The 25,306-nt window shown below is 51.1% G+C and overlaps 2 protein-coding genes and 1 pseudogene across 2 annotated transcripts; 1 reads left to right on the top strand and 2 right to left on the bottom strand.

Annotated features, from left to right (window-relative positions):
* LOC131588525 (zinc finger protein 883-like) overlaps nt 1-25,306 on the top strand; it is a 125,294-nt pseudogene that overhangs the window by 6,762 nt on the left and 93,226 nt on the right.
* On the bottom strand, nt 7,271-9,619 carry LOC131588637 (serine/threonine-protein kinase PAK 3-like). Its single transcript, XM_058857597.1, has 4 exons — nt 9,493-9,619; nt 8,877-9,073; nt 7,833-7,970; nt 7,271-7,380 (listed from the first exon to the last, which is right to left on the bottom strand). The coding sequence occupies exons 1-4, from the start codon at nt 9,512-9,514 to the stop codon at nt 7,291-7,293; spliced, it is 447 nt and encodes a 148-aa protein (XP_058713580.1). The 5' UTR covers nt 9,515-9,619; the 3' UTR covers nt 7,271-7,290.
* Nucleotides 12,607-15,318, bottom strand: LOC131588463 (uncharacterized). Its single transcript, XM_058857334.1, has 6 exons — nt 15,315-15,318; nt 14,584-14,697; nt 14,091-14,128; nt 13,153-13,687; nt 12,881-12,944; nt 12,607-12,679 (listed from the first exon to the last, which is right to left on the bottom strand). The coding sequence occupies exons 1-6, from the start codon at nt 15,316-15,318 to the stop codon at nt 12,607-12,609; spliced, it is 828 nt and encodes a 275-aa protein (XP_058713317.1).

Genomic DNA, 25,306 nt, shown 5'->3' with positions numbered 1-25,306 from the left:
CTTCCTTTTCCCTGTTACTGTATACTTTCCAAGCCACTTCAAGTAATTGATTCAAATTCCTTGAATCTTCTCCTTCTAACTTCTACAATTTTCTCCTAATATCATCCTGCGACTGCCCAAGAAAAATGAACACAAGCTGAACATTCGCTTGTTCTGTTTCTAGTTGAAGACCTGTGTACTTTCTTGCTGCCTCCTTAAGCCTTTCCAAAAATGCAGCAGGGGATTCTTTCTTTTCCTGTCTTATCTCATACAATTTAGACCAATTCATAGCCTGTTGAGGCTTTTGCAGGTGTGCTTAGCTTACAGCCTCTTTACAGAGCATGCTGACCCTAACAGTGAGCTGCCAAAGAAAACAAAGTGATAAATATTCCTGCTTGTTGAGCAAGAACAAGGATCAAACAAAGGTCTGCAAGCATCTAGTAGTTTGCTTTAAGATAAGGGTAGTAACGTGTTTAGAGAAGAATGAAAACAGTGTTATAAACTAGAGCTGTAAGTTTGTATTCTATTTTTAGATGCTTGGCAAAAACTATATAAGTAATGCAAGAGCAAAAAATAAAGGTCTCAGTTCCACATCACATTGGTGTGCTGTCTGATTCTTGCCTTAAGATTTGACTTAACAATAGCCTTAGGTACAGCATTCCGAACCCCTGTCTGGAGCCACTCTTGATATCTCTTCAGCCTCCGCATGTCCCCAAAGGCATTGGGATCCCACCCTGGATCCTCGGTTGGAAAGTTCTCATCTAAAGTCGCCATCACCAGCCCAGTTCTGAGATCTTCTCTCACCTTCTCCTTGGCTGCTCTAAGCACCATCTCTTTCTCAGTAGAGTCCATTAAATTCTCCAGTATTACTTGTATATCATCCCAGTCTGGATTCTGAGTTTTCATAATCACTTTTACCACCCCTGCTACTTTATCAGGATTTTCTCTCTAAGTTCCAGCTGATTGTTTCCAAATTATCAGGTCTGCAGGTGAAAAAGGAACTTCCACAAACACCAGCCCTTCTACTCCTATTCCTTGTCTCAAGGGGGCAATCACAGTCCGCCTTTGTCTGCCCAAATCTTTTCCCATTCTATCCAGAACCAGAGCAAGCTGTGACCGAGTCCTATGGGATACCGGTGTCGCTGATTTATTATCATCACCCCGCTACTGCTATCTTCCTCCCCAGCATTTTTAACATTTCCTTGTATCACAGGTAGATTTTGATCATCTCCTGGAGAAGAAGGATCAGGTGAAGGCGGTAGAGGAGGATAAAGAGGGCAAGGTGAAGTGGGATTAGGCGAGATAGGGTTAGGTGAAATAGGATTGGGTGAAGCGGAGGCAGACAAAACAAAATCGGGTTCTTTTGGTTCTGCTGAAACCACTTGTAAATCAAAATCCATCTCTTTCCCCTGAAGCAAACTTTCTTTTAATGCCAGGTGCTCTAAACAACTTTTTCCTTTTACACAAACCTCACATTTGTCACTCACACGTGCCTTAACTGCCATCAATCCACACTGAGCCTGCCATTCTGGCTTGTCTCGCAAATAGGAAAACAAATCAACGTACGGAACTTCATCCCACTTTCCCTCTGGCTTACAGAACAACATCAACTGTAAAATGGTGTTGTACTGCAAAGATCCATTTCTCGGCCACTTTTCCCCACTGTCCAGGTCATATCCTGGCCACCATGTATTACAATAATCAATCAACTTTACGTAAATCTTGCCCAAAGTTACCCTGTTTCCAATGTGCTAATAAGCACCCCAAAGGAGAAGTACGTGGTATGGGGGCATTGCCACCTCAAATCCCTTTAAGCTTCTCCATGTTACAGTTACAATGCACCACACACCACTGCTGCCCAACCTGCAACGCTTTCACACTTGTCTGACAGACGGCGCCTGGGCAACACCAGGAATTCCTCCAGCCCAACCGTGCAAAGCTTTCGCTGCGTCTTCTCGGCAGGCACCAGAGCAGAGCGAAAAGCACCTTACCTCTCTCAGAGGGACGTTGTGAGTGGCGGAGACGGTCGCGGCCGGATGGGCTCCCCGAGAATCCCTCGGTGCCGGCTGGAGCGTGATCGGGTCGTGAGCTCATTCAGCAGCACTCACAGGGTCTCATCTGGGTCACCAAAATGTTAGAGTTCAGGAACACACATAATCACAGACTGATTATATGCAGGTGCTTTATTGAAGTGTGCAGGAACTAGGGGCATCAGCAACCCAAATCTAGCTCCATCGTCTTTGTCCAAAGTGCACATATTTCTACAATTTCAGCTGTCGCAGTAATCACTATAACAACCTTATCAATATTGCTTCATTAATTTTGCTTCATTAACTTTATCTATATTGCTTCATGAGAGTTAGCTCATCCTTGTACAAATATGTACGAATCTTATCTCTGGGTGGGTATCTTGGAGACCCCAAGTACCAGTTCCCGTTACTGTAAACATTTCAGCTTGCTAGACCATCCCTGATACCAAACATTCTTGTGGCCTACCTCTACATGATTTTAAGAAACATTTTCATAAACATTTAACTCCATAGTAACATCTTGATGTTTGGAGGATGTTTGGGCTGAATCTTGGTGTTTTAGAGATTCTTACAGACTCAAGATGCCCAGTGACTTTCTGAGATGAACTTGGGCAAGGAGGAATCCTCACCCCAAGGCGCTCTCCTCTTGTTTTTTCCCCAAGCCAGGATTTTCATTCCCACATCGTTGCCAGATGGAAGAGGAGGAAAAGCCCCAGAGATCCCGCACGAGGAGGGTCTGCAAACCCAGTCCAGGGAGCTGCAAGGAGGAAAGATCCCCCCAGTGCCAGGAGGGCAGCCGGAGATCCAGGCGGAGCTCAGTGCAGGGGGAGAAGTCCCACAAGTGTTTGGAATGTGGGAAGGGCTTCAGAAAGAGCTACCACCTGATCCGACACCAGGTGATCCACACTGGGGAAAAGCCCTATGAGTGTGGAGAATGTGGGAAGAGCTTCAGCCACAGCTACAGCCTCATGCGGCACCAAATGATCCACACTGGGGAAAAGCCCTACGAGTGTGGGGAATGTGGGGATAGGTTCAGCTGCAGCTCCAACCTAAGGACACACCAGAGCATCCACACTGGGGAAAAGCCCTACAAGTGTGGGGAATGTGGGAAGAGGTTCAGGTACAGCTCCAACCTGAGGAATCACCAGAGGAGCCACACAGGGGAATGGCCCTACACCTGCTTGAAATGTGGGAAGAGCTTTGGATGGAGCTGTGAGCTGAGAAAACACCAGGTCATCCACACTGGGGAGAGGCCCTACGAGTGTCCCGAGTGTGGGAAGAGGTTTCAGCGCAGCTCCACTCTCATCAGACATGAGCGGATTCACACAGGTGAGAGGCCCTTCCGCTGCCCCGACTGCGGGAAGAGCTTCAACCGCAACTCCACTTTTGTCAGGCACCAGCGCATCCACAGTGGGGAGAGGCCCTACGAGTGTCCTGAGTGTGGGAAGAGCTTCTCACAGAGATCTAACTTGACCCAACACCAACAGAGGCACCAGTAAGGGAAGCCCTGCGAGTGCCCCGAGTGCAGGAAGAGCTTCGTGCGCTGCTCCAGCTCCATCCCCCATGGGAGGATCGGCGTTGGATGATCCCCAGTGACCCCCGTTGGGCAGAGCCCTGGTGATCCGTGGTCCTGGTGATCCGTGTTGGGAAGACACCTGGCTGGGAGGCTCCACATCTTCACGGCTCCCTGTGGGCACCTGGATGAACACCAGGGCAGGAACATCCATTGAGACGCAGACCAATAGTGGGAATTCCTTTGGGAGAGCAGATTTGTTTACTTTCAATCCCAGAAAACTGTTAAAGCTAATGGAACTCACCAGCCCTATTTGTTACACATCAACACCTCTCCTTCCTTTTCTGGAATTTGACACAAACTTATAGTCAGTAAGTTCTGCAAGTGCTCTTGCTGCGTGAGGCCACATTGTGTCTTTCATTTAGCAATTAATGAAGCAAACACAAATTGCCTACTGAGACCCTTCTGCTCCCTCCCAAATCACTACTCAAGAACAAGCCTCAGGCACATGCCCATAGTCCCTCTCTGCCAGCAGCTCCGAGCTGCATTGCACAGTGCTTGCTGTGTCCCAGAGAGCACAAAGCAGGCTGGCCTGGTGCCCCTGAATATTTCTGCAAAACCCTCTGCATTTCACACCTTTGCTCTGGCTCAGTGCAGAGCTCCAGGATTGCAGGCACTTGGTCCCAGAGCTGTGTGAGGCACTGGCTCATGCAGATGTGCCCTGACTTGCTGTCACTGCCTCACGCTGGCCTGGGTTCCCCTGGCAGAAATGCCATGCCTGAAGGACACTGCCCTGTGCTGGAGCCTGCGGAGCAGCCCGGCTCCCTCCCCCTGTGCCCAGAGTGCTGCACACACTGCTGACCATTGCCAGGAGTTCCAGGGCAGGCGGCAGAAGAGCAGGAATGGTCAGGCAGGGCACCAGCCCTGGGCTGCTCTTTGCCTTTCTCTCCTCCTGTGCAGACTCCAGACAGCCCATGGCACCAGTGTGTGCTGTGCCCACCACGGCGCCGCTTCCCCTCAGGAGCAGCCAGCTGCCAGCTTGGCTCTGAGAGCGGAGGATTTGCCTGGTGCCAGCAAGAGGCAGCCAGGGCCAGGCTGCTGCCTCTTGCAGCTCCAAGGGCCTCCTTCCAGCCTGCCTCTGCCGAGGCTCAGGCTTCTCCGGGCTCTGCCAGGGCTCTGCTGGGGCTCCAGCCTGGCCAAGGCCGGGCCCGCTCTCACCTCACAGTCGCTGACAGCTCTGCACCACAGGAGACCTTGCACAGCATCCTCACTGCTCTTTCTGCTTTCTCTCTTCAGCCAGACTCTCCTCCAGCCAAAGAGATTGCACTTAGGGATACAAATCCAAGTGGCAGGAACCCAAATGTTCTCGAGTCACATCTGCACAGCCTGCATCTGCACAGGATGTTTGCGTTGCACCGCTCCTCCTTTGGTTTTTCCTGCAAATGCCATTGCTGTTTCTGCCTCAAATAGAAATGCCACAGCTGGGCAAAACTTGGCCAGTTGGCCATATTCCAAAGGCAGTGTGGTCTGGAGAGGATGAATGAAGAGGAGCCTTCCCCAGTTACAAACTGTACCAAAGACGCCATCAATGTCACTTTCCACCTTGTCCTGGGGTGACTTTATGATACTGGTATCCCCAGTCGCCTGGTTTATGTTGCATATTAAGTTCTGCACCTTTAAGACTGGCTCTGAGAGTGAAGGGGAGAAGAAGAAGCGCGCACTTTGTGTTGAAATAAAACATCACTCCCCTGTATCCTGCTCCTGGACTGTGGTGTCTGCAGCACGGACAGACAGCAGGACAGAGCTTCTCTTTGGCTTTTAGTTAGTTTTAGCTAGCTGAGGCAGAGGAGTTCCCTGGACTTTTTTTTCCTTTTTTCTTGGATCTTTGCAAACCTGCTCTGGACTGAAAAACACCCTGACAAACCCCGGGAGCTCATGCCTGTGGCCCACCGGGGCCTGGGCCTCGGCACTATCCAGTGCCGGAGGGACTGATAAGAACCTGAGTGGGCTGAGCTATACCACATGAAATCCATCCATCTTCCTGGATTTACCATTTCATCGAACAGTGAGAGGTTTTATTGTTTAATATTATTCAATTTCTTTTAAATAAACAGGTTTTTTCCACTTCTGTCCAAAGAAATCTCTTTTTTTCCTGAACTAGTTGTGGGGAGGGATCGTTTGAATTTTGCTTTCCTGGGGGAACCCCATTTAGAGGTTCTCTCCCAAATTTGCCCCAAACTAAGACAAATACAGTTCTTGGTGCCCAACACATGGGTTGAGAAAGTGGAAAAACCTTTACTAATTATTAATTGTATTTTGGTTGTACTTATTATGTATTGGGATAAAGCATTCAGTAGCCATGTTGTTGGAATGTATAATGTCTCTAGGGATGGAGGCCTTCATGTGGATCTGGTCCCTAGACTTTTTTGAGGTTTTAATACCTTTCTTTTGCCTTTTTTACAGTAGAGGGGCACGGATTAGAATGGTTATTGTGCTGGGCTCGGTGATAATGATTTATAGGAAGTTCATAAAAGTACTGAAGTTTCTGCCAGGTATGTTTGGTTCTGGGTGCATAGCCATAACCAGGAGCACACCAGTAACGACTCTTCTTCTATATTTTTTCATTGCATTGGTCAGATATATATTCATAACATTTATACATAATCAAACATTGCTTTGAACTCATTTACATGTTGCAGGAATTCTTCACCTTGGTTTGACCCCTGACCTGCCTTTTTAGAGTAGGAGCAGTAATCGTGGATTGTTGTTGAGGGTTGTGTGTCACTCCCTCACAACGGCCCCGTTCCGTGCTTGCAGCAGGAGACAGGTACTGATAGCCCAAGGGTCAGTGGCACGGGTCCTTATCACATCTGTTCCTTAAATGTTATCTGACCGTGCAGACAGTTTTAGCTACTTCCACAAGTACTTTAAATCACCATCAGCTATTTCAGAAATATATGAGTTATTCTCATTATTGTCAGTTAGTTACAAAAATAAAAGCATTTGTTGTGATACCACAGCTACTTCTGCCAAAGTTAACATTATATTGCACAACACATAACATACATCTTAATATTTTGTAAAAGCCAAAACTATAATATATGTTTATCACACTGTTCACAAACTAAAATATCATCCATAAATGATGTCCTGAGAATATGAGCTACACAGGGGCCAGGGCATGGGCCACAAAAAACTGACAAATTCTACTATATCAAAAGCAGTTAAAAGTGATTACAAACTGTGCTATATCAAAATCATTGTGATTATAATAATTTGCAAAAGCCAACACATAATAGCAAAGGCCAACAACAACATAGTTATTTATCACAAACACAGGGCAGGTTTTTCCCTTGCATGGAGCACTTGGGCCTTCCCCGGGCCCCTTCTGCCCTCCCGCAGAAGCAGAGGCATTTTCCAGCGCACACAGTTTGTAAGCAAGAGCCGGCTGCAGCCCAGGAGGCTCCAAGCGCCTCCTTCCAGGCTGACTCTGCAGATGCCGAGGCTGCTCTGGGCTCTGCCAGGCTCTGCTGGGGCTCAGCTCTGGGCGAGGCTGGGCCCGCTCTCCCCTCGCAGTGCTCCGGGCAGCTGAGTCACAGCGGGAGAAGGACAGGACACCTCAGGGGACTTGAGCTTTAACAGAGATTTTATTCAAATAACTGCCATAACAAACAGGCTGTCCTAACTACCCTAACTAACTCACAGTGCTAACTACCATAACTAACTACTTGTCCTAACTACTGTAACGAAAAGCTGGCCTCCAGGACTTCATCTCCTCTGCTGCTCCCTCAGTTGCTTTGCTGCAGTGATCAGAGGGGTCAGGCTGGAGAGAGGCTTGGCTGATGACAAAAATGGGTGCTGCCCAAGGGATAAAAAAGAAAGAAATGAACTGTTACTTTCCAGACTCAAGTTCCTCACAGGCTCTGTTGCTACAGGACAAAGGGGAATGGTTTGAAAGTCAAGAGAGGGAAGCAGGCTCAGGTTAGATCTAAAGAAGAATTGCTGTAGCAGGAGAGTGGGGAAACACTGACAGAGGGATCCCAGAGATGTGGGAGGTGCCTCCTCCCTGGAAACATCCAGGCTCAGGTCAGGCAGGGCTCTGAGCCACCTGATGTGCTTGAAGATGTCCCCGCTCGTGGCGGGGCACCAGGTCCAGATGAGCTCGACAGGAGCCGGCCAAGCCAAAGCAGGCGAGGATTCTGCTTGCTTTGCGTGTGAAAAGCAGCGGGACTGGAGATGATGGGGGGGGGGCCCCACAAGAAAAGCCCTCCCTGGCGCTGCCGTTTCCCCCGCAGCCACTTGGCATTCACCTGCAGCAGCTCCTGGGCAGAGTAGCGCCGCTCCTCGTCCGGCTCCAGGCTGCACTCGAGGAAGTCCCGCAGCAGAGCCGACAGGCGCCTGGGCTCCTGCAGCTGCGGGGTCCCGTTCTGCCGGATCAGAGCGCGAGCCTGCAGGAAAAGCAAACACAGCGCTCTGACAGCTTCCTCCACACCCACAAGTGCTCACATCCAGCCCGCTTGCTCTGCCCCAGCTCCCCAGGCACTTTCCTCCCTGGCAGAGATGCTGCTGCTCACAGCTCATTCTTCTGGGCCAGCCAAAAAACCCAAACCCTGGTGCAGCCACAGCCATTGCAACATCCAAATGATCTTGCCTTCAGAGCCGATTGCATTGGCTGACTTTGTCAGTAGGAACCTCCATCAGAAATAGCCCATTTTGCTTCTCCAAATACAGGCACCAGCTTTACAGGCCATTTTCAAGAGTCAGTGTGATCTGCCTGTGTTATTTCAAGGGATTCTTACATCAAATGCATCTCTGCAGTGCCACTGACACTCAAGTAAAAGCATTCCTGATGCCCCATGCCAGAAACTGCTAGGCAAGAACAGCAGGTTTGTGTGGCTGAAAGCTCAGGCTTGGTGACACAGAGAAAGTAGCTTGGACTAGGAAAGAAATATGTTAGACTGTGGGGATGTTAAACAATCATCTTCATGTTTTAGACAAGTTTCCCAGTGAGAAGAGCCAGGGGGGAGTTCATCTCACAAAACCTATTTCAGAAACTTCTTCAGAAAACTTGTTGGGTTTGGGTTTGGGTGTTGGGGTTGGTTTGTGGTTTTGTACAAGACAACATTAGAGCTGATGCACTTGCTTCATGTATTTGGGTCATCCTCACAAGAGCTGCAACAACTTAAATCCCAAAGCAAATTGTTGCTGGAGACTGCAGAATATTTGTCTGTGTTCAGGCTCAGGTGCTGTGGGAATTCCCTTCCCGATGTGCAGAAACCTCCAGCTGCTCCTCCCAGTGCAGGGTCACCCTGTGCTCACAGGCCTCTGCAAAGCCTGGAGAATTTGCCTCTTACCATGGCCCCCGTTTGCTGGAAGTAAGGAGGTTCTCCTTCCACCATCTCGATGGTCACAATGCCAAAGGACCAGATGTCCACCTTGGGGCCGTAAGGAGAACTGGTCACAACTTCTGGGGCCATCCAGTGAGCAGTGCCCACCATGGAGCTGCACTGGTCCTGCTCAGGGCTGAGCTGAGCGCAGAGGCCAAAATCAGCTGAGGACAGAAACAAGCACTGTCAAAGGCAGCTGCAATGAGGAAACCAAGCACAAAGATTCCCCACTCTCAGTCTGAGAATGCAGTGCTGAATCCAGCTGGAAAAGTCCTCAGGGCTGGAGGCAAGGAAAGATGGAACTGGACCCTTAAAGAAGCCCTCAGCTTTCATGCTTGGCTTTTACTGATTTCCTTTGAAGCTTTAGATTGCAACTCCTGCCCCTCTGGGAGGGCCATACCCAGAGCAAAGGCACTCCTGACACCCTGCTCCTCTCCTGAGCTCTCTGCACGGGGCAGCCGCTCTCAGCTGGCAGCAGGGCCCGGGCAGTGCCACCAGCAGCACTTGTGGGGCTCTGGCCCTCACTGGGAAGCAGCCCCACAGCCGCACCCCGGGAGCGCCGTGCCTGGCCAGGAACACCCACCCAGCTTGACAGAGCCGTCCATTCCCAGAAGGATGTTGGAGCTCTTCAGATCTCTGTGGATCACCCGGATGGAATGGAGGAAATCCAGACCCTGCAGACACTGAGAGACAACAAGAACCACGAGGGAAAAAATCAGTGGCCGGAATATATCACACAAGAAAGGACAGTTTAGAATTCTGCCAGCAGCAACTTTGCTCTGACAGCCCAGGAGTGCAGTGCAGACAAGCTCCAGGCAAAAGGTTCAAGACAAAGCTGAGAGCAGCAAAATCAGATCCAAAAAAGACAGAGAGTACCACAACAGCAGGAAAGAAGACAAGAACAGAGTAGAAATGCAGTGATATTTGCAGGCCATTCACTTCAGAGGCTCTTTTCTCTCCAGCTCATAAAAACAACACAGAAACAAAGACCTGAGCATGGAGCCACCCTGTTCTCACAGCCTCTTTGGAAGGACCATGGTGTCCCAGCCATGGGAAGTACAAGCAGGATCCCTCACCTCCTGACTGACAGCTGCCATCTCTCCTTCAGCCATGCGTGTCTGTCTGACAACGTCCTGCAAAGTTCCTCCATCCATGTATTCCATCACCAGCCAGAGATCTCCATCAACAAGGAAGCTGCAAGAGGAGAACAATGGCACCCTTGAGATGAATGTGCATTGCTCAATTCCCCCAGGGAAAAGCCTGGAGTGGAGTTTTGTTCCCAGGTCACTTGTTAATGAGGACAGAATCAGATGGAGAGACATTCCTGCCAGGCTGCACAGGCCTTGGAATCTGCACAGGCTAAAGGAGAAGGAGGCACCCGGGAGAAAGGAGAGGCCTTAGATGGCAAGCAGGTGAAAAATGCACTTTAGCAACAGCCCAGCTCAATGTGGAACCACAACACTTGCCCCCAGCTGCTTCAGCATCTGAACTCATCAGTTCCACCATTCCCTCTGGAAAAAGGCAACACAACTTCCAGAGTTATCCAGGGGAGGAGGCCGTGCAGCACTTGGGGCAAAAGCAGTCAAATACTTGGAAAACCTTGCACAAAGTCCCTTCAGAAATAGGCAAGGCCTTTGAAAAATGGGCAAATGAGGCATTTCTGGAAACAGGAACCTGGTCTTCCTGGCACCTGTAGCAATGGGAAAGGACTGGGAAGAAGAAGCCAAGGAAAATAATTTCTACCGGGGTTTATCAGCACTTGCTGTAAATCACAGCAAATGGGGTCAACTTGAAGAAAAAGCCAAAGCAAAGCAACAAAAGCACATGGATGGAGTGAAGTGCCAGGCTGTTGTTCTGGGAAGATATGGCCGGGTCAGGCATTTTCAGAACAGGCTACAGACTGGGGATGCCAGGAAAGATGAACGCAGGGCCCGTGCATGGGAGAAGACCTGAAGCACTCACCTGTCCAAAGAGTTGACAATGTTGGGGTTCTTCTTGTCCTTCAGGACCACGACCTCGTTCACAGCTCGTTCCCTGTTCTGCCCTCTGAGACTCATTTTCTTGATGGCCACCTGAAGGGACATTGCAGACCTTGAACTGGAGGAGTCTGTGGCAGGAGGCCACAGCAAACACGGAGCGAGTCTTTTTGGAGCGACCGAGCCGGGCTGTGCCAAACTGCCTTGGGATGGGACACCAGAGCTCAGCAAGTGCCATTCCCACAGCCCATTGCTCTGCTCGCTGGGGGCTGTTACAGGACTCATGGCCAGAGACATTTGGCTCTGTAAGCTCTGCAGAAATGGTGCCTCAGCTGTCAGCCTCAGAGCTCTAACAACATTCTCTGCACCTACAGTCTTCTCAAATGGCCTCAGCACTCTCAGGATTATTATTCCAACACATTTTGCAAGCAGGAGGTAATTCTGTTTCTGTGCACACAGAGCAAAACAGTTGGGAACCCTTTAGCAATTCTATGGCATTTGGCCATGATTTCAAATGTCCCTGCTCTGTTTGGGATAGCACAACAAAGCAAACGTGCACATCCATTGCTCAGATAATCCCTGTCACAGCTGTCACTGACACCAGACCCAAACACAGCTGCAGGGTTTAGGAGAGAGCTTTGCTCTGGACATCCACCTTCTCATTTCTCTCCCTGTCTCTGTGGGGACAGCTGCAGTAGGACTAAAACCCCAAACTGAGCCCAAGCAGGATCCCTCCTTAATTAGGCCTTGAGGTATCCTGTTGAAACTCAGGATGATAAAACTGCTAAATAGTGTTCCTGTCCGAGGCTGGGATGAAGGTAAATTGGGCCTCAGTCTCCACCAGCTGATGCATTCACACTTTCAGACATGAAGACCAAGCCAGCGTGTCCTGCTCTGACAGACACCGCTGCCCTCCTTGCCTTCCTTTGGGCACTTCAGAAGGACCAAGTCTGTCCCAGCTGTGCTCTGCAGGCTGACACTGCTCTGCCTTCAGAGGAGCAGCCTGTGCAGGAAAGCTCTGCTGGGCCCCACAGCTCCAGCCACAGCTCCCAGCAGAGGGGAAAGGCCTCGAGAGCTGCCAGACGTGCTGGGCGTGTTGACACTGACCTCTCCTCCAGTGGCCCTGTCGAGTCCTTTGGAAACGGTTCCAAAAGCCCTGGAGACAAAACAGCAGAGAAGAAAGAAGCAGAGCTTTAGGCCCTGGCAGTGAAAGCCAGCCCAGACAGGAGATCTCTGCTGCCTGCAGCGTTCACAAAACACCCGAGTGCATCCACCCTTCAAACAACAGCACAGCAGCCACCAGCCCTCTGCCATGCAAGGTGTGCAAGAGAAAACTGAGGCCCAACACGAAGGAAAAGGGCTGGAGGAAATCCCAAATGTCCATGCTGAATTCCTTCAGTTCAAAACCTGAGGTGGAGGGTGGGTGTCTGAAGAACTGGAAAAGAATGTATTTCATCCTTTATATATTTCCTGCCTGAGACCTGCAGGATCCCCAAGGGCCCTGCCAGCAGGCAGGTGATGCATTTTCCCCTCGAGTGCAGCAGCTCTGTGTCTGTTACTGAATGTATGGGGTCTGCTACCTGTGCTGAAAAGAGCACTTATTAGTTCATCTCTGGTTTCTGTTTCTAAACCATTATGTTGATAATCCTGACTGATGGATATTTTTGGAAACAAAATATTTGAAAGAAATCTTCTTGAGAACTGTTTTCTGACAGTCACAGTCACCACATGGTGAGTTGCTCTTTTAGGCAATCCAATTCCAGGGACAGAAGATCTTCCAGGTCCCGCTCCTTGCTGCAGACAGGACACTGCCAGCCTCAGGGGCCTTTGATGGTGCCTTCTGACCACAGTTATCAATTCTGATCAGCACTGAGAGACAGCAGCATCGTACCCCAGTGTCTGAAGGGGTTTGGAGCTCTCCTGACTTCTCACAGGATCCTGCACCAGCAAAATACCTGGGCCCTGCTTGTGCAGAAGTAACTGCCTTGCACTTACCCTTGGCCAATCTGCTCCAGTTCCAGGTATTTCTCGGCAGGCTCCCCCACGCTCACAGTGTTCCCTGAAAGAAACCACGTGGAAGATGCTCCCTCTCAGATGAGAGCCAGAATGCAGCCCCACTCCCTGGGGCCGGGAGCCCCTTGCTCTCAGCTGGGGAAGGACAATAAATGACCCTGTGCCATTCAGCTGCAGAGCAACACTGGGTGCAGCTGATGCTGAGACACACACACAGCACCCTGCTCTGGCACACAGGAACAGAGCAGACGTACTCAGCTGCATCAGGCTCCACTCCCCGCTCCCCTCTGGCTGCAGGGCTGTGCTGCTGTCAGAATGTTCAGCCCAGGATCCTGCAGCACAGGGAGCTTCAGTTTCCTCTTCAGGAGCAGAGGAAGGTTCCTCATCCTCTTCCCAAAGCAGTGCAGGCTCCTCATCCTCTTCCCAAAACTGTGCAGGTTCTCTGTCTGCTTCCCATTCTGGAAGTTGTTCACCCTCCTCTTCCCAAGCCACAGGATGTCCTCTGTCCTCATCCCACACTGGGAGATTGCCGTCATCCTCGTCACTTGCCATGGGAGCTTGGCCATTCTCATCCCACTTCAGGGGACATCCACCGTCCTCGTCCCACACCGGGAGATGTCCACTGTCCTTGTCACACACCGCGGGAGCCTCGCCGTTGTATTCCCAAACCGCGGGGTGTTCGCCCTCGTCTCCCAGAACAGCGGGAAGTTCACTGCTCTCTTCCTCCTCTTTGGCCTCCTCTTTGCAAGCAGAGGGAGCCAGAGGAGGAGCTGATGCTGCTTTGGTGCCCTGTGGACAGACGGGAGCGTGAGGGACGGGAAGTTCTATCTCAGTTATCACCTTCTTTATCCTCAGCTACACATCCAGCTGCACTAAGCAGAAATAGGGTTCAGAGCTGTTCAAACTAACAATGGGCAAAAGTTGACATTGCCACTTATTGTTGGGAATTCCATATTCCACCATGGCTAAAACCAGCAAGCAATCTTCTGCCTGCAAAACCAGTCCTGCAGCTCTTCAAAAGCTCTTCAGCAGAAACAGAGAAAACTGCCAGGGATCTCTTTGCTGCTGCTGCTGCTGCAAAGACACTGACAGGAACTTTCCTTCAGCCTCCCAGGTTGGCACTCAGCTGCCACACGCCGAGCTCACAACTCGCTGCACAATTCTGAACACCAAAGCTTCCTTTGCCACTCACCGAAGGAGGAGCTGCTCGGGATCCACGCGTGAGGTGCCCTGCAACGGGAGAGGGAACATGAACCAGATGTTGTTAGGAAAAAACTGCCTGTGGTGGGAAATGAACAAGGCAACCCTGAGAGAGCATTTTGCTTTCACAGCATCCCTCCAGGAGCCACAGGCCCTTCACACAGCAAGCAAGAGAGCAGCACAAAAGACTGGGCTGTGTCAGCTCTTGGCTGGAGCAGCAAACGGAGGGGGTTCCAGGCTCCGCTGCCACAGACTCCCCGCTTGAGGGAACAGAACCCCCCAGGCCTCATTGCAAATGCTGTGAACGCCCCGCTGGCTGCAGACACCCCCTTTTTCAGCTGCAGCTGCTGGCAGGAGCTCTCCCAAACCAACCTTGTCCTCATGGCAATTTGGTTACAGAGTCAATTCAGTCCCAGTGGAAGAACAGAAAGCACACAGCAAGCCCAAAGCCACAGATGCTGCACCGAGGGAAAACCTCAACTTACGTGCCAAGTGGGTTAAAAAATACCCCGAATAAGCCACAGAGAACAGAGTGCCAACTGCAGCAACCACTTGCTGCATCATTTTGGATGCACTGCACACGTCTGCAGACTGTACCCCTGCAAGCACAGAAGGACACCCGTCAGGGGCTGGGCTGGCTGCTGAGAATGCCTCGGGCAGGAGGATCCTCTGGCAACGAGCAGGCGCCCAGAGCCGCTCTGGACACTGAGGCCTCCGTGTCCCACAGCAACGGGAACACCACGGGGACGTGGCAACGTTCCTGTGACACCACAGCAGCCGCTCACGCAAAAACCGCCTGGAAGCTTCTCCTGTGTCACAAAGGAGCACAAAGATTCCTCCCAGGGCACAGCCTATTGCCCAAAGGATCCAAGAGGAACTCTGAAAATGCAGCAAACAAGGACACCCCATAGGCCAGCCTGAGCACTGAGGAGGAATGAGGACAGGACAAAACCAAAGCAAACACGACCTGTAGTCACTGATACTGCTGAGTAAAACCAGCAAGGCTTGTTCCATCTGGAATCTTTGTTCTAGTTCTAAAAACAAGCAAGATTCTCCACTCTAAATATACAGAAGGCAGGAACTGGGGAGGAGGTGGGATTAGGAAGGAGGAAGAGCAGGAGGAGGGAGAAAGGAAAAGGAGGAGCAGGAACAGGAATAGAAGGAGAAGCTGGAGGTTCCAGTGCCCCCTGTGTCCGCAGCACCCCCGGCCACAGGCCCATCGCCCCCACCTCATCCTGCAGGTGAGCAGGGAGGGGGAGCTGGTCCCAAATCTCTCAGGGGGTCCTTGAGAGGGTCTTTTTATTGGGGTGTGTTTGGAACTCGCAGATTGTGGAATTGAGCCCCAAATATTGTCTGGCATCCCTGGGAGGTTTTTTTCTCTGTGTGTGTAGGTTTGGATCTTGCAGGACCCCAAAGCTGAGCCCCTTGGGGGATCTTTGGGGTCCACGTGGCCATTGCCCAGTATTGGCTGGGGGAGGACATTGGTCCTGGGGACCCCCGGGAGCGCAGAGGAGAGGAACCCCTGGGACCCCCAGAGTGGGGAGAGCAGAGAGGAGCAATCCCAGAGCTGGGGGACCCTGGCAGCTTGGAGAGGTGGGAGCCTGGAGAGGAGACACTCCTGAGATCCCTGGGATCTCAAAGCAGAGCATGGACCCCCAAAAGCCCCATGATCATCGCTAAGGAGGACCCCAGAGAAGGGGGAACCCCTGGAGCCCTTGGACCCCCATCATCCCAGGGAACTGAAACCTCTGGAAGCCCAAAAGTGGAAAGACAAGAGATGGGAAAATCCTGAGAGATTTTTTTGGGCTGAATCTTGATATTTTGGAGATTATCGTGGACACAAGACTCCTGCTGAGCTCTAGACATGGACTTGGGCAGGAGGAGCCTCTACTCCAAGGCACTCCCACGTTGGTTTCCCCCAAAGCAGGATTTGTCATTCTCAAGCCATGGGCAGGTGGAGGAGGAGGAAAATCCCCAGAGATCCTGCATGAGGAGGGGCTGCAAACCCAGCCCAGGGAGCTGCAAGGAGGAAAGATCCCCCCTGTGCCAGGAAGGCGGCCAGAGATCCACCCAGAGCTCAGACTTGGGGGAGAGAGCTCATGGCAGGGAGAAGCCCCACAAATGCTTGAAATGTGGGAAGGGCTTCAGCTGGAGCTTCAAGCTGAAGCAACACCAGAGGATCCACCCTGGGGAATTGCTCTGGGAGTGTGGGGGAGTGTGGGAAGGGCTTCAAGAATAGCTCCCATCTGATCTGGCACCAGGTGATTCACACTGGGGAGAGCCCCTAGGAGTGTGGGGAGTGTGGGAAGAGGTTCAGGAAGATCTCTTTCCTGATTAACCACCATAGGATCCACACAGGGGAAAAGCCTGGAAAGTGCTTGGAATGTGCGAAGAGCTTCAGTCACAACTCCCACGTGATCTGGTGCCAGAACATCCACACAGGAGAATGCCCCAGTGAGTGTGGGGAATGTGGGAAGAACTTCACTGAGATGTCCAATCTGATTTGTCACCAGAAGATCCACACAGGGGAAAAGCCCTACACGTGTGGGGAGTGTAGAAAGGTCTTCAACTATAGCTCCAACCCTGGGGCACACCAGTGCATCCTGAGTGTGGGAAGAGATTTCCAAGGAGCTCAGGTCTCATCAAACACCAGTGGATTCACACAGAGGAGAGGCCCTTCCGCTGCCCTGACTGCGGGAAGGGTTTCACAAAACTGCACCCTCATCAGGCACCGGCACATCCACACTGGGGTGAGGCCCTATGAGTGTCCCCAGTGTGGGAAGAGCTTCTCACAGAGATAAACCTTGACCAAACAGATCTTCCTGACTCCCTGTGGGCACCTGGGTGAACACAGGGGTAGGAACATCCATCAGAACACAGACGAACAATGGGAATTGCAGATTGACTGGCCCTGAAGATTCACCAGGATGCAGAGATACACCCACAGCCCCTGGAGAAGCCCATGCCTGAGCAGGGGAATGCCAGAGATGAGGCTGTGACCCTGGGGGACACCTGTGGACAGAGGGGCCCCTGCTGGAGCCACCTGTCCTGGAAGGTCTGACCCCGTGGCAGAGTGACCCACGCTGCAGCACTGTGAGGGGGCTGCTCCCCATGGAATGGACTCAGGTTGGAGAAGTTCCTGGAGACCTCTCTGGTGGAAGAGATCCCAGAGTGCAGCAGGGGAATGACTCCTGTCCCTGAACAGCAGGAAAAGCCCCAGGAGATGAACTGACCATGGCTCCATTCCCTGTATCCCTGCACTGCCAGGTTAGGATGCAGAGGTGGAAGGAGGGAGGGGTGGAAGGAAGGTGCTTTTAAGGGTCTTCTTATTCTCCTGCTCTGAGCTTATTGGCAATAAATGCAATTTATATATCCTGTTTTGCCTGTGACTGTGTTTGATGAGGAAACGCTCCCGGGTCCTTAACTCATGAACCCTTGGTTAAATTTTCTCTCCCTGTGTGGCTGTGGAGGGCAGTGAGAGAGCGGCTGTGCTGGGTGACTGGACTCGGGCCAGCATCACCCCACTGCAGTGGGACATGTCCTTGTGTGGCCCTGTGCTATGGTGCCACAGGTGCTGTTGCTTTTGTCTCCCTTATGATTTTATCTTTTGCATTAAATGCTTGTGAAGTGCCCCTGGTGTCCCTCGTGTTCCCACGGCATTGTTAGCCCCATCCCTTCCCCTGCTCCCCGTCCCACGTTCCATCCCGGCTGGCGGAGCCTTGGAGCTGCCGTGGGGGCCGTGGGGCTCCCCCGGGGGCTGCGCCCCGAGCCGGGGCCCCTTCCCAGTGCTCCCAGTGCTGGATCCAGCCTGGAGCAGCCAGCGAGGGCTTCAGCTGGGACGGCAGAGAGGCGCTGCTGGGGGGTCCCGGCTCACTTCGCTTTGGTTTTGGTATTTTTGGGAGTTTTGTGCAAGAAATCTCTCCTCTCCTCCACTCAGCAGAAGGGTTTTTTTTGGGGGGGGGGTTCCCTTTTTTGGGAGAAATCAAAGTGATGCACTGATGCTCCTAATTAGACGTGGGAGAAGTGAGGCTCCAGGGCTTCCCGCTGAGCCGGAGCCACCCAGCAGCCAGGGCTGGGCAAGGCGGGCCGGGAGCTGCGGAGAACTTTGTTTGTGTTGAAAGCTCAATGGCGGCTCGGGCCGGGCCCGTTCCAGGGCTGTTCCTCATCCCCGCCTTTCCCCTCACGCAGCCCGGGGCGGGCCCTGAGAGCGCGGGGCGGGGCTGTGCCGTGTGCAGAGCCCGCCGCTGGCTGCGATTGGCTGCTTCTGCCGTCACTCGTGGCTCTGGCGCGCGCTGATTGGGCAGAGCGGGGACAAGCCCGGCCCCGCTGGCGCCCCCAGGGCGGCCGTGGGGCAGGAGAGCCGCCATTGCCGGAGCGTCTGTGCGGGCCCGGCAGCGGCGGCAGCAGCGGCCGGAGCCCGGTGAGGCGGCGGCGGAGCTCGGAGGCAGCCCCGGCCATCGCAGGTGGGAGCCGCGCTCGGTTCTGCTGGGGCTCGGGGCTCGCTGCGGGCCCGGGAGGGGGCGGCAGGGGGCTGTGGCGGGTGGCTTGTGCCGTGGCCGGCCCGTGTTGGCCCTGGGCTGAGGGCGCTGCGGGAGCGGCTGCCCGCGGTCTCCTTGCCGCTGGGGCCTCGGCAGGAGGCGGTGGCGGAGCAGCGCTGGCTCGTCCCGCTTCGTGTCGGGAGGCCGGAGGTGGCTGCGCTGTGCCCGGGGCTGGGCGGGAAAATTCCCGGCGCCAGAGGTTTGTGTGGCCCAAGGAGCCAGAGGAGTGGTGTGCGAGTGACTTTATTGCTGCCCAAAGGGAGAGGCCATGGGCCATTTGCCATGTGCTCTCTCCAGTTGTTGGAGGACGCGGCCTCGTTTTTGTCCTGATTTTCCCGGCCGCATGTCCCTGTCCCTTTGCCCAACACTGGCGGAGGTGCTTGGAAGGTTCAGCCTTCCCGATCCGCCTGCTGCATGTCCTTTTTGTATAACACTCGATATTCCTGGCTCTGTGAAGTGTTTGTTCTTCTGGAAGTTCGGGAATGTAGTGGGACTTGGTCTGAGCAGCAGTCCTTGTCAATTAGTAACATTTTCTGAAACTGGTGATTTCTCCCATTCCTTCCTTATGTACAAGTCCCTGGCCCTATCTCCAAGCAGATTCACTCATTGCCTCTGTTTTTTCTTCCTGGGTGTTCTTTGGTTTTGGGATTGCTCTCAGTGCCCTCATTCTCTGTCCTTTTGTAGCCCTTTGTGGCTCAGGAGGCCTGGCTGCCACCTGCATCCCCTTGCTCAGCTGCTGAATGAGCTGCACTCAGCAAGGTGTGGTGCATGGTAAAAAGATGAGAGTTGCTGTAGCACATGAGAGGAGAAACAGCATTTGTTTAACCCATGGTCTGTGAGGGAAGCGCAAAACCGTGTCCCATTCCCATCCTTTCCACGTTTGGACAAGTAGATGAGCTGCTTTTTTATTTCCTTTTTAATCTGTTTTACTACTTTTCCATTGCTGTCTATTTGCCAAGAGTACTTTGAGTTACTTAACTTTTCCACAAACTCTGCCTCGATTTTCTGCTAAAAGATAATGTGATCCCATCCCATGGTGAAATGTTGTGTTCCTCATCTGAGTGGATTGGTTGGGGGGAAGGTCAGGAGCTGGAGCTGTGTGGTTGGTTATTATTTCAATGACATCCTGTAATCTGATTATCGCATTGAAATGAGAAATGGTTTCTCTGGTACCTGCTATGAATTCATCTGGGTTCCCAGGGTCTGGTCCATGGTATTGCAGGATTTGTTCTGGTGATCGTTCGTCTTTTCCCCATTTTTGGGTGCTCCCTCCGGATATGCGAAATAAAAAGAGCTCTATAACTCGCAGAGTAGTTATAAGAGTAGGTATGAATTTATTCAGCGCTGAGGTGAATGGGGGATATCTCCTCCGAAAAGCATGGACACCTTTTTGATTTGGTTTTCTCTTTTTTTCTTTTACAGACTAGGTTTACAAGATACGCCTAGTACATATTCATTTTTGTAACTCTGCTTGTCCTCACTTCATGTTACAATTAACTCCATGCCCCTTTCATTCCTCTGGCCACCTTTTGGAACTTTAAATCTGTTCTTTCCGGCATAGGGTCTGAAGAATCTCCTTTATCTTGTGGTGCCTTTGTCTTTGCATCTTGTTTGTGTATTCTGGCTCCTTATCTTAACTTGCAGTCTGACTCTTTTCTTGTTCTTGTGGATCAGCCTGTCAGGGTATGGTTTTTGTCCAACCCCTCTTTTAGTCAAGCATTTCTTTGTGTTTATTTCCTAATTTTTAATTTCTGTTTCACTCCAGCCAGGACTGCATCAATTGTCAGCTTTTCTCTCATTAAATCATCACATACTTGGAATTCCCAACTGATTTCCCTGAACTTGTGGTAGCAAATAAACCCCAGTGGTCTGATACACCCTATATAACATAGACAGTGACAGCACATGTTGGAGTGGGGACAGGGATGATTCCCCCCAACTTGTTTTAGTGAAATTTTCACAACATTCTCCATTTTCTGTTTTCCTTTGCAGCTTAACCAATTTGTGTTTCAGAGTCAGATATCCTCACAATGGGCTGTGCCTTTAGCTGTGCAAATTCCATCTGTGCAAGCAGGCAGAGCTTGGGCTGAGGGGCAGAGAGAATCAGCCCAATTCCTCCTGCAGGCAGGAAGCCCCTGGTCCATTGTGCAGGCTTTGTCCCATCAGTGTTAATTTGCATTTCTAAAGCTTCTCTCCTGGCAGCCTGGAACAAAGCTTCTCTTCCAGGGCAGCTGTGGGTGATTCAAGTGTTCTCCCCAATTCCCTGCTGGTGCCTTTGGTCCTTTTCTTTTTGTGACAAAAAATATTCTATTAATGGTTTACGAGTTAAAGGGTCACCTTTAAAGCTCTTCTAGTTTTTCAAAATGCAGCTTAAAGGTGAAAATAAGATAACTCATACCATCATTTTGCCATCACTACGAACCACACACAAACATAAAAAGAGAAATTACAAAGCAATCAAGTGTTTTCTTTTTCTTCTGCTAAAATTAAAAAGTGATTCTCACAACCTTGTCCCAAACAGAACGAACAATATAGAAGTAAAATTATTATGAAAAATTATTCTAACAGTGTAATCCTTTCACTGAAACTGTGAAAAGCAAAACCTCTTTAACAGTGTCTTTAGAGAAATAAGGTGTTACTTGAATCTGTTCAGGATGTGCAACAGGAATAATTTCATGCACACTTAGGCTGGGTGTGCAGAGAAAATCATTCCATGACACATGAGTTTGACTAGATTTTTCTAAATTTATACAGTCTGAACCCATAGAAATCCCTTGGTTTAATGTTCATTGGTTTGAAGGTGTAGAGTTGTTAGGATTTGGTTTCCCGTGGCACCCAGATTTCTGTGCCTGTGATGTGAATTAGGTGGGCACTCCTGGATTTCCTGCTCAGCCTTTTCCAGACCAGGTGTCTCCAGCTGTGCCTGGGGCAGTGTCTGGGGTGGATGTTGGTTGATGTTTGCTGCTGGGTGTTGATGTTTTGTTGATGGTCGTTATCTTGGTGGGAATCTTTTGGGCTATTCCCAGTCTGTTGAGATGTTAATTTCATCTCTGCTGAGTGGTGGAACATCCCTTAAAATAAACATTTAAAATTCCTTTCCCCAAGGCAAAGGCAAACCTAGTGTGACCAGAGAAATAAGATTTGAAGCCATTTTAAAGTTGGTCTATTTTGGCAGCAGCTAATCCCAGGCAGGGCAGAGTGTGAGTGGAATTGAGAGGCAGAGTGGAATTGTCCCAGTGCCTTCCCCAGCAGCTGTGGCGAGGGCAGGCACAGAAAGGGCTGAAGCTGCAAGAGTGAGAGCAAGGATTGTCCCGCAGTGGCTGGAGATGGCAAAGGAGGGTGGCCAGGCCGAGGATTTGAGCAGAGGATCTGTGGGCAGGCCCAGGGGCTTCCCCTGCTGGGGAGCCCTGGCTGCTGCTGCGTTGCCTTCAGTGCAGGCTCAGGGGTGGCCTGTTTAATATTCCCTTGCAATTCAGATTTCTGAGTCTGGAAGAGCCATGGCTGGGGCATCAATCATTTTATTTTTTTCATTTTGTTAAGTTTTGTTCTCTTTCTTATATCTACACCATAACATTGAGGCTATCTAGGGCTAAAAAATTCATGCAGAGTTCTGCCTAGAGAAGACAATCCTCAATCCAGCTCCTGCTGTTAATTTTAAGAATTGTTCCAGTTTAATTTTAGGGCTGGGTAGCATTATTTCTGAGATTCCCTGGATCCTCTCAGAGTGAATACAAGACAAAACTTCAGTCAAAATTGTCCCAAATATTTAAACATTTTCTCTACCGTTTGCCCTTTCTTTTTTTGCAGATACTCAAAGCTGCTTTTTAGCCTGAAAATGAAGCCATTTCACAGAGGCTTCCTCTACCTCTTCTCCTTGTCCTCCTGACTGGATCAAGTCATCCACATCCTGCATTAAGCCAGTCCCTGGGGGTGAGGTCAATTCCTTTGATATTTCCTGCAAGGCTTGCCCCAGTCAGGCCAGTGCTTCCGTGCATCCCTGCAGAAGGACCGTCCATGTCTTGAGCATTTTCCCTTCTACCTCTTGTTGCCAGCCCAAGGCAGAATTGTGTTTGCATCCTCTGGGAGTGGCAGATCCCCAGAAAGCATCTTTTGCATCAAGTTGTGAATGGCAGCAGTGTGAGGAGGGCACCTGGTTGAGGATGGTGTAAGGATCTGAGAGTGTGGGGTGCCTCGGTTTCATCATCTCATTTCTTCTTCTTGGGTCCTGCAGCATTCTGTGGATTCCATTGGATTTCTTGTTTGGCAGGATAGGAGCATTCTAGGGAGCTATCCCTGGCTCCCCAAGCCGTGCCTTGAGCAGGACTCACAGACAGGCTGTGAGCCCTTCCTTCCCTCCCTTGGAACAGGGGATTGCTTTTCGACACCTCTTGTCCTGGTTGCTTCAGGGAAATTTGGAGAGGCTCCATATCCAATTTTGCCAATTTCCCTGGGGCTGCCCACACTTGTGGGTTCACTTCAGCCTGGGCTCTGCCAGACATTTGACACAGAGGTAGAACAGAACCAGCCTCTGTATCACCTATTGCTATATTAATTTGCATTCCCAATTTAGCCATCAAATCCCTTCCCAGTAAATTACAACCACAATTGTGAGCAAATAAAAATTTCTGCATTTCAAACCCATCCCCCACATCTACTGATAGTGGCTGAATAAAACACAGCCACTCATGTTTCCCACTTATTGCCTTAATTATTAAAATGTTCCCTAACAATTTACTCCCTTTAGATGTAAGATTCTGAGTGGATGGAGAGGCCCCTGTGTCCATCAGGAAAGGTCTCCTCTGGATCCAGAGCCACCCTGAATGTTCCCAAGGGCTGCAGTGTGGTGGGTCCCTGGTGAAATGTGAGCTGTGAGAGCGCTAAGAATCCGTGTCCATCAAGGGCTGGACTTGCTGGTGCTGAGGGTGCTCCTGTCTGTGCTTGCAGTGTCCTTGTGCCCTGCAGCTGGAAGGCTGATTCCTTGCCAGGGGCTGTTTGGGTGGGCTGTCCCCTGGCCAGGAGGGCAATGCCTGTGCCAGGTGCTTGTGATCCTTAAAAGATGATCTGGATCCTTGCAGGTCTAATCCCCATTTCTGAGCTGTTCCTTCCTGGTGCTGGCTGTGCTGAGGCTCCCCTCCCCAGCCCGTATCCCAGAGCCGGTCCCTGTCCTGCCGCAGTGTCCAAAGGCGGCCCCCCCGGCGGGCAGGGCCGGCAGCTCCACGGGGCCGGGCAGCGGCCGGGGCGTCCCGCAGCCTCCTGGGGGCCGGGGGCCACTGCCGGCCCTGCCCGGGGGGTGCTGGGGTCAGGCAGCGCCCGGCGCTGAGCCCCGGCTGCCCCACAGCCCCGGCCCGGCCCCACAGCTCCCCACAGGCCCCCAGCCCGTGCTCCCGGTGCCGCAGCTCTGCGCCCGCTCCTGCCGCTCCCAGCTCAGAGAAACCCCCTGAAATCCTCACCTCCTCGTTTTCCTGTCCTGGAATCTGGAGGTAAAGAGGATCTGGATCAGCTGGTTTGGTGGTTTTAGCAGTAGCTAAAAATCACTAGAATACTTATTCATTTTTTGTTGTGAGTTGTGGATTTGGAGAAGGGCAAAACAGGATTAAAACTTAAAAGGAATAAAGAAATTTTATTACTGGAACTACAAAAATAAGAAACCAGAATAAAACTTCCAGACACCTTTTCTTCCCATCTCACCTTTTTCCTTGCCCGACTGACAGCATAGAGACAAAATCTGGTGGTTAAAGCAGTCCCAGCTCTACAATGGTCATTTCATCAGTCTTTGTAGAGAGAGTTCTCTCTTGTCATTCCATGGAGAGTTTTCCACAAGAAAAACAGTTTCTTGTGGCTTTTCCTTTCTCTTGATTGGCAGCTGCCCGGAAAAAACTCTGCCATCATTCCCTCTTCCCATTTCACACCACTCTGAGGTGCATTCATGGGCCATGAACTCAAGGAGTATTATTTTAAGGATGAGTTATTCAAAGGCAAATGTTCTCTTCATTTCTCCCTGTGATCATCTCTGGGAACAGAGGTTTTCTCTTTTTCTTCCTGGGTGCCCAAGTATCTCCATCAACTCTCACTTTTCATTCTCTGTTCCAGCATCTCATGGGATCACAACTACTCTCCCATCTGCTTAGCTCATCAGTGGATACCTTTGCTCAGAGTTCATGGTTTGAATAGTTCATTCCACCTTATACTCTTTTCATGAATTAAAGGAGTTATTCAGAAACATTGTTCATCTCCATGGCCTTACCAAAAGAGTATTTTAGCTTATTAAAGCATGTCCTCATTCTCCTTCCATCTGAGGCTTGATTCCTTCCTTCACTGACTTGGATGGTTTATGTTGTCTCTTTACATGATGATCACTCTCCCTTTCCTCTCTCTGGGAAAGGATTAAATCTGCAGGTCTCATCTGGGTAGTGAAGTGGTTTAAATCTGGCCCAAGTCTTGTGGATGCTCACGGGCACAGGCTGGGGCTGTTTTTGATGGGTGATTTTTCAGTGGCTGTGCTGGGGGAGGGTGGCCAGCATCTCAGCACGCTGCAGGCCGATGGCTTCCCCTGCCCGTACTCGGCAGTTTCTGGTGAAATCCAGCGGCAGCAGAAATTTCAGCTGAGCCAGGGACCGGCCTGGCCCGGCAGCGCTGCTGTTCAGGGCTCGGCGGGCTTCCCGAGGGGCTC

Source organism: Poecile atricapillus, chromosome 26 (genome assembly GCF_030490865.1).
Source record: "Poecile atricapillus isolate bPoeAtr1 chromosome 26, bPoeAtr1.hap1, whole genome shotgun sequence".
In the NCBI taxonomy this organism is placed as follows: domain Eukaryota; kingdom Metazoa; phylum Chordata; class Aves; order Passeriformes; family Paridae; genus Poecile; species Poecile atricapillus.
This window is presented reverse-complemented; position numbering and strand designations above follow the sequence as displayed.

Excerpts from the sequence above, each read along its gene's own strand:
- LOC131588637 (XM_058857597.1), bottom strand. The coding sequence starts at position 9,514 with ATGGACGGCTCTGTCAAGCTGG. Across the intron at positions 9,074-9,492 it reads GGACGGCTCTGTCAAGCTGG|CTGATTTTGGCCTCTGCGCT; the intron begins GTGGGTGTTCCT and ends TTCTGTCCTCAG. Across the intron at positions 7,381-7,832 it reads CTGCCCAGGAGCTGCTGCAG|CACCCATTTTTGTCATCAGC; the intron begins GTGAATGCCAAG and ends TCCCTTGGGCAG.
- LOC131588463 (XM_058857334.1), bottom strand. Across the intron at positions 13,688-14,090 it reads CCCGAGCAGCTCCTCCTTCG|GGCACCAAAGCAGCATCAGC; the intron begins GTGAGTGGCAAA and ends GTCTGTCCACAG. Across the intron at positions 12,680-12,880 it reads CTGGAGCAGATTGGCCAAGG|CAAGGAGCGGGACCTGGAAG; the intron begins GTAAGTGCAAGG and ends TCCTGTCTGCAG.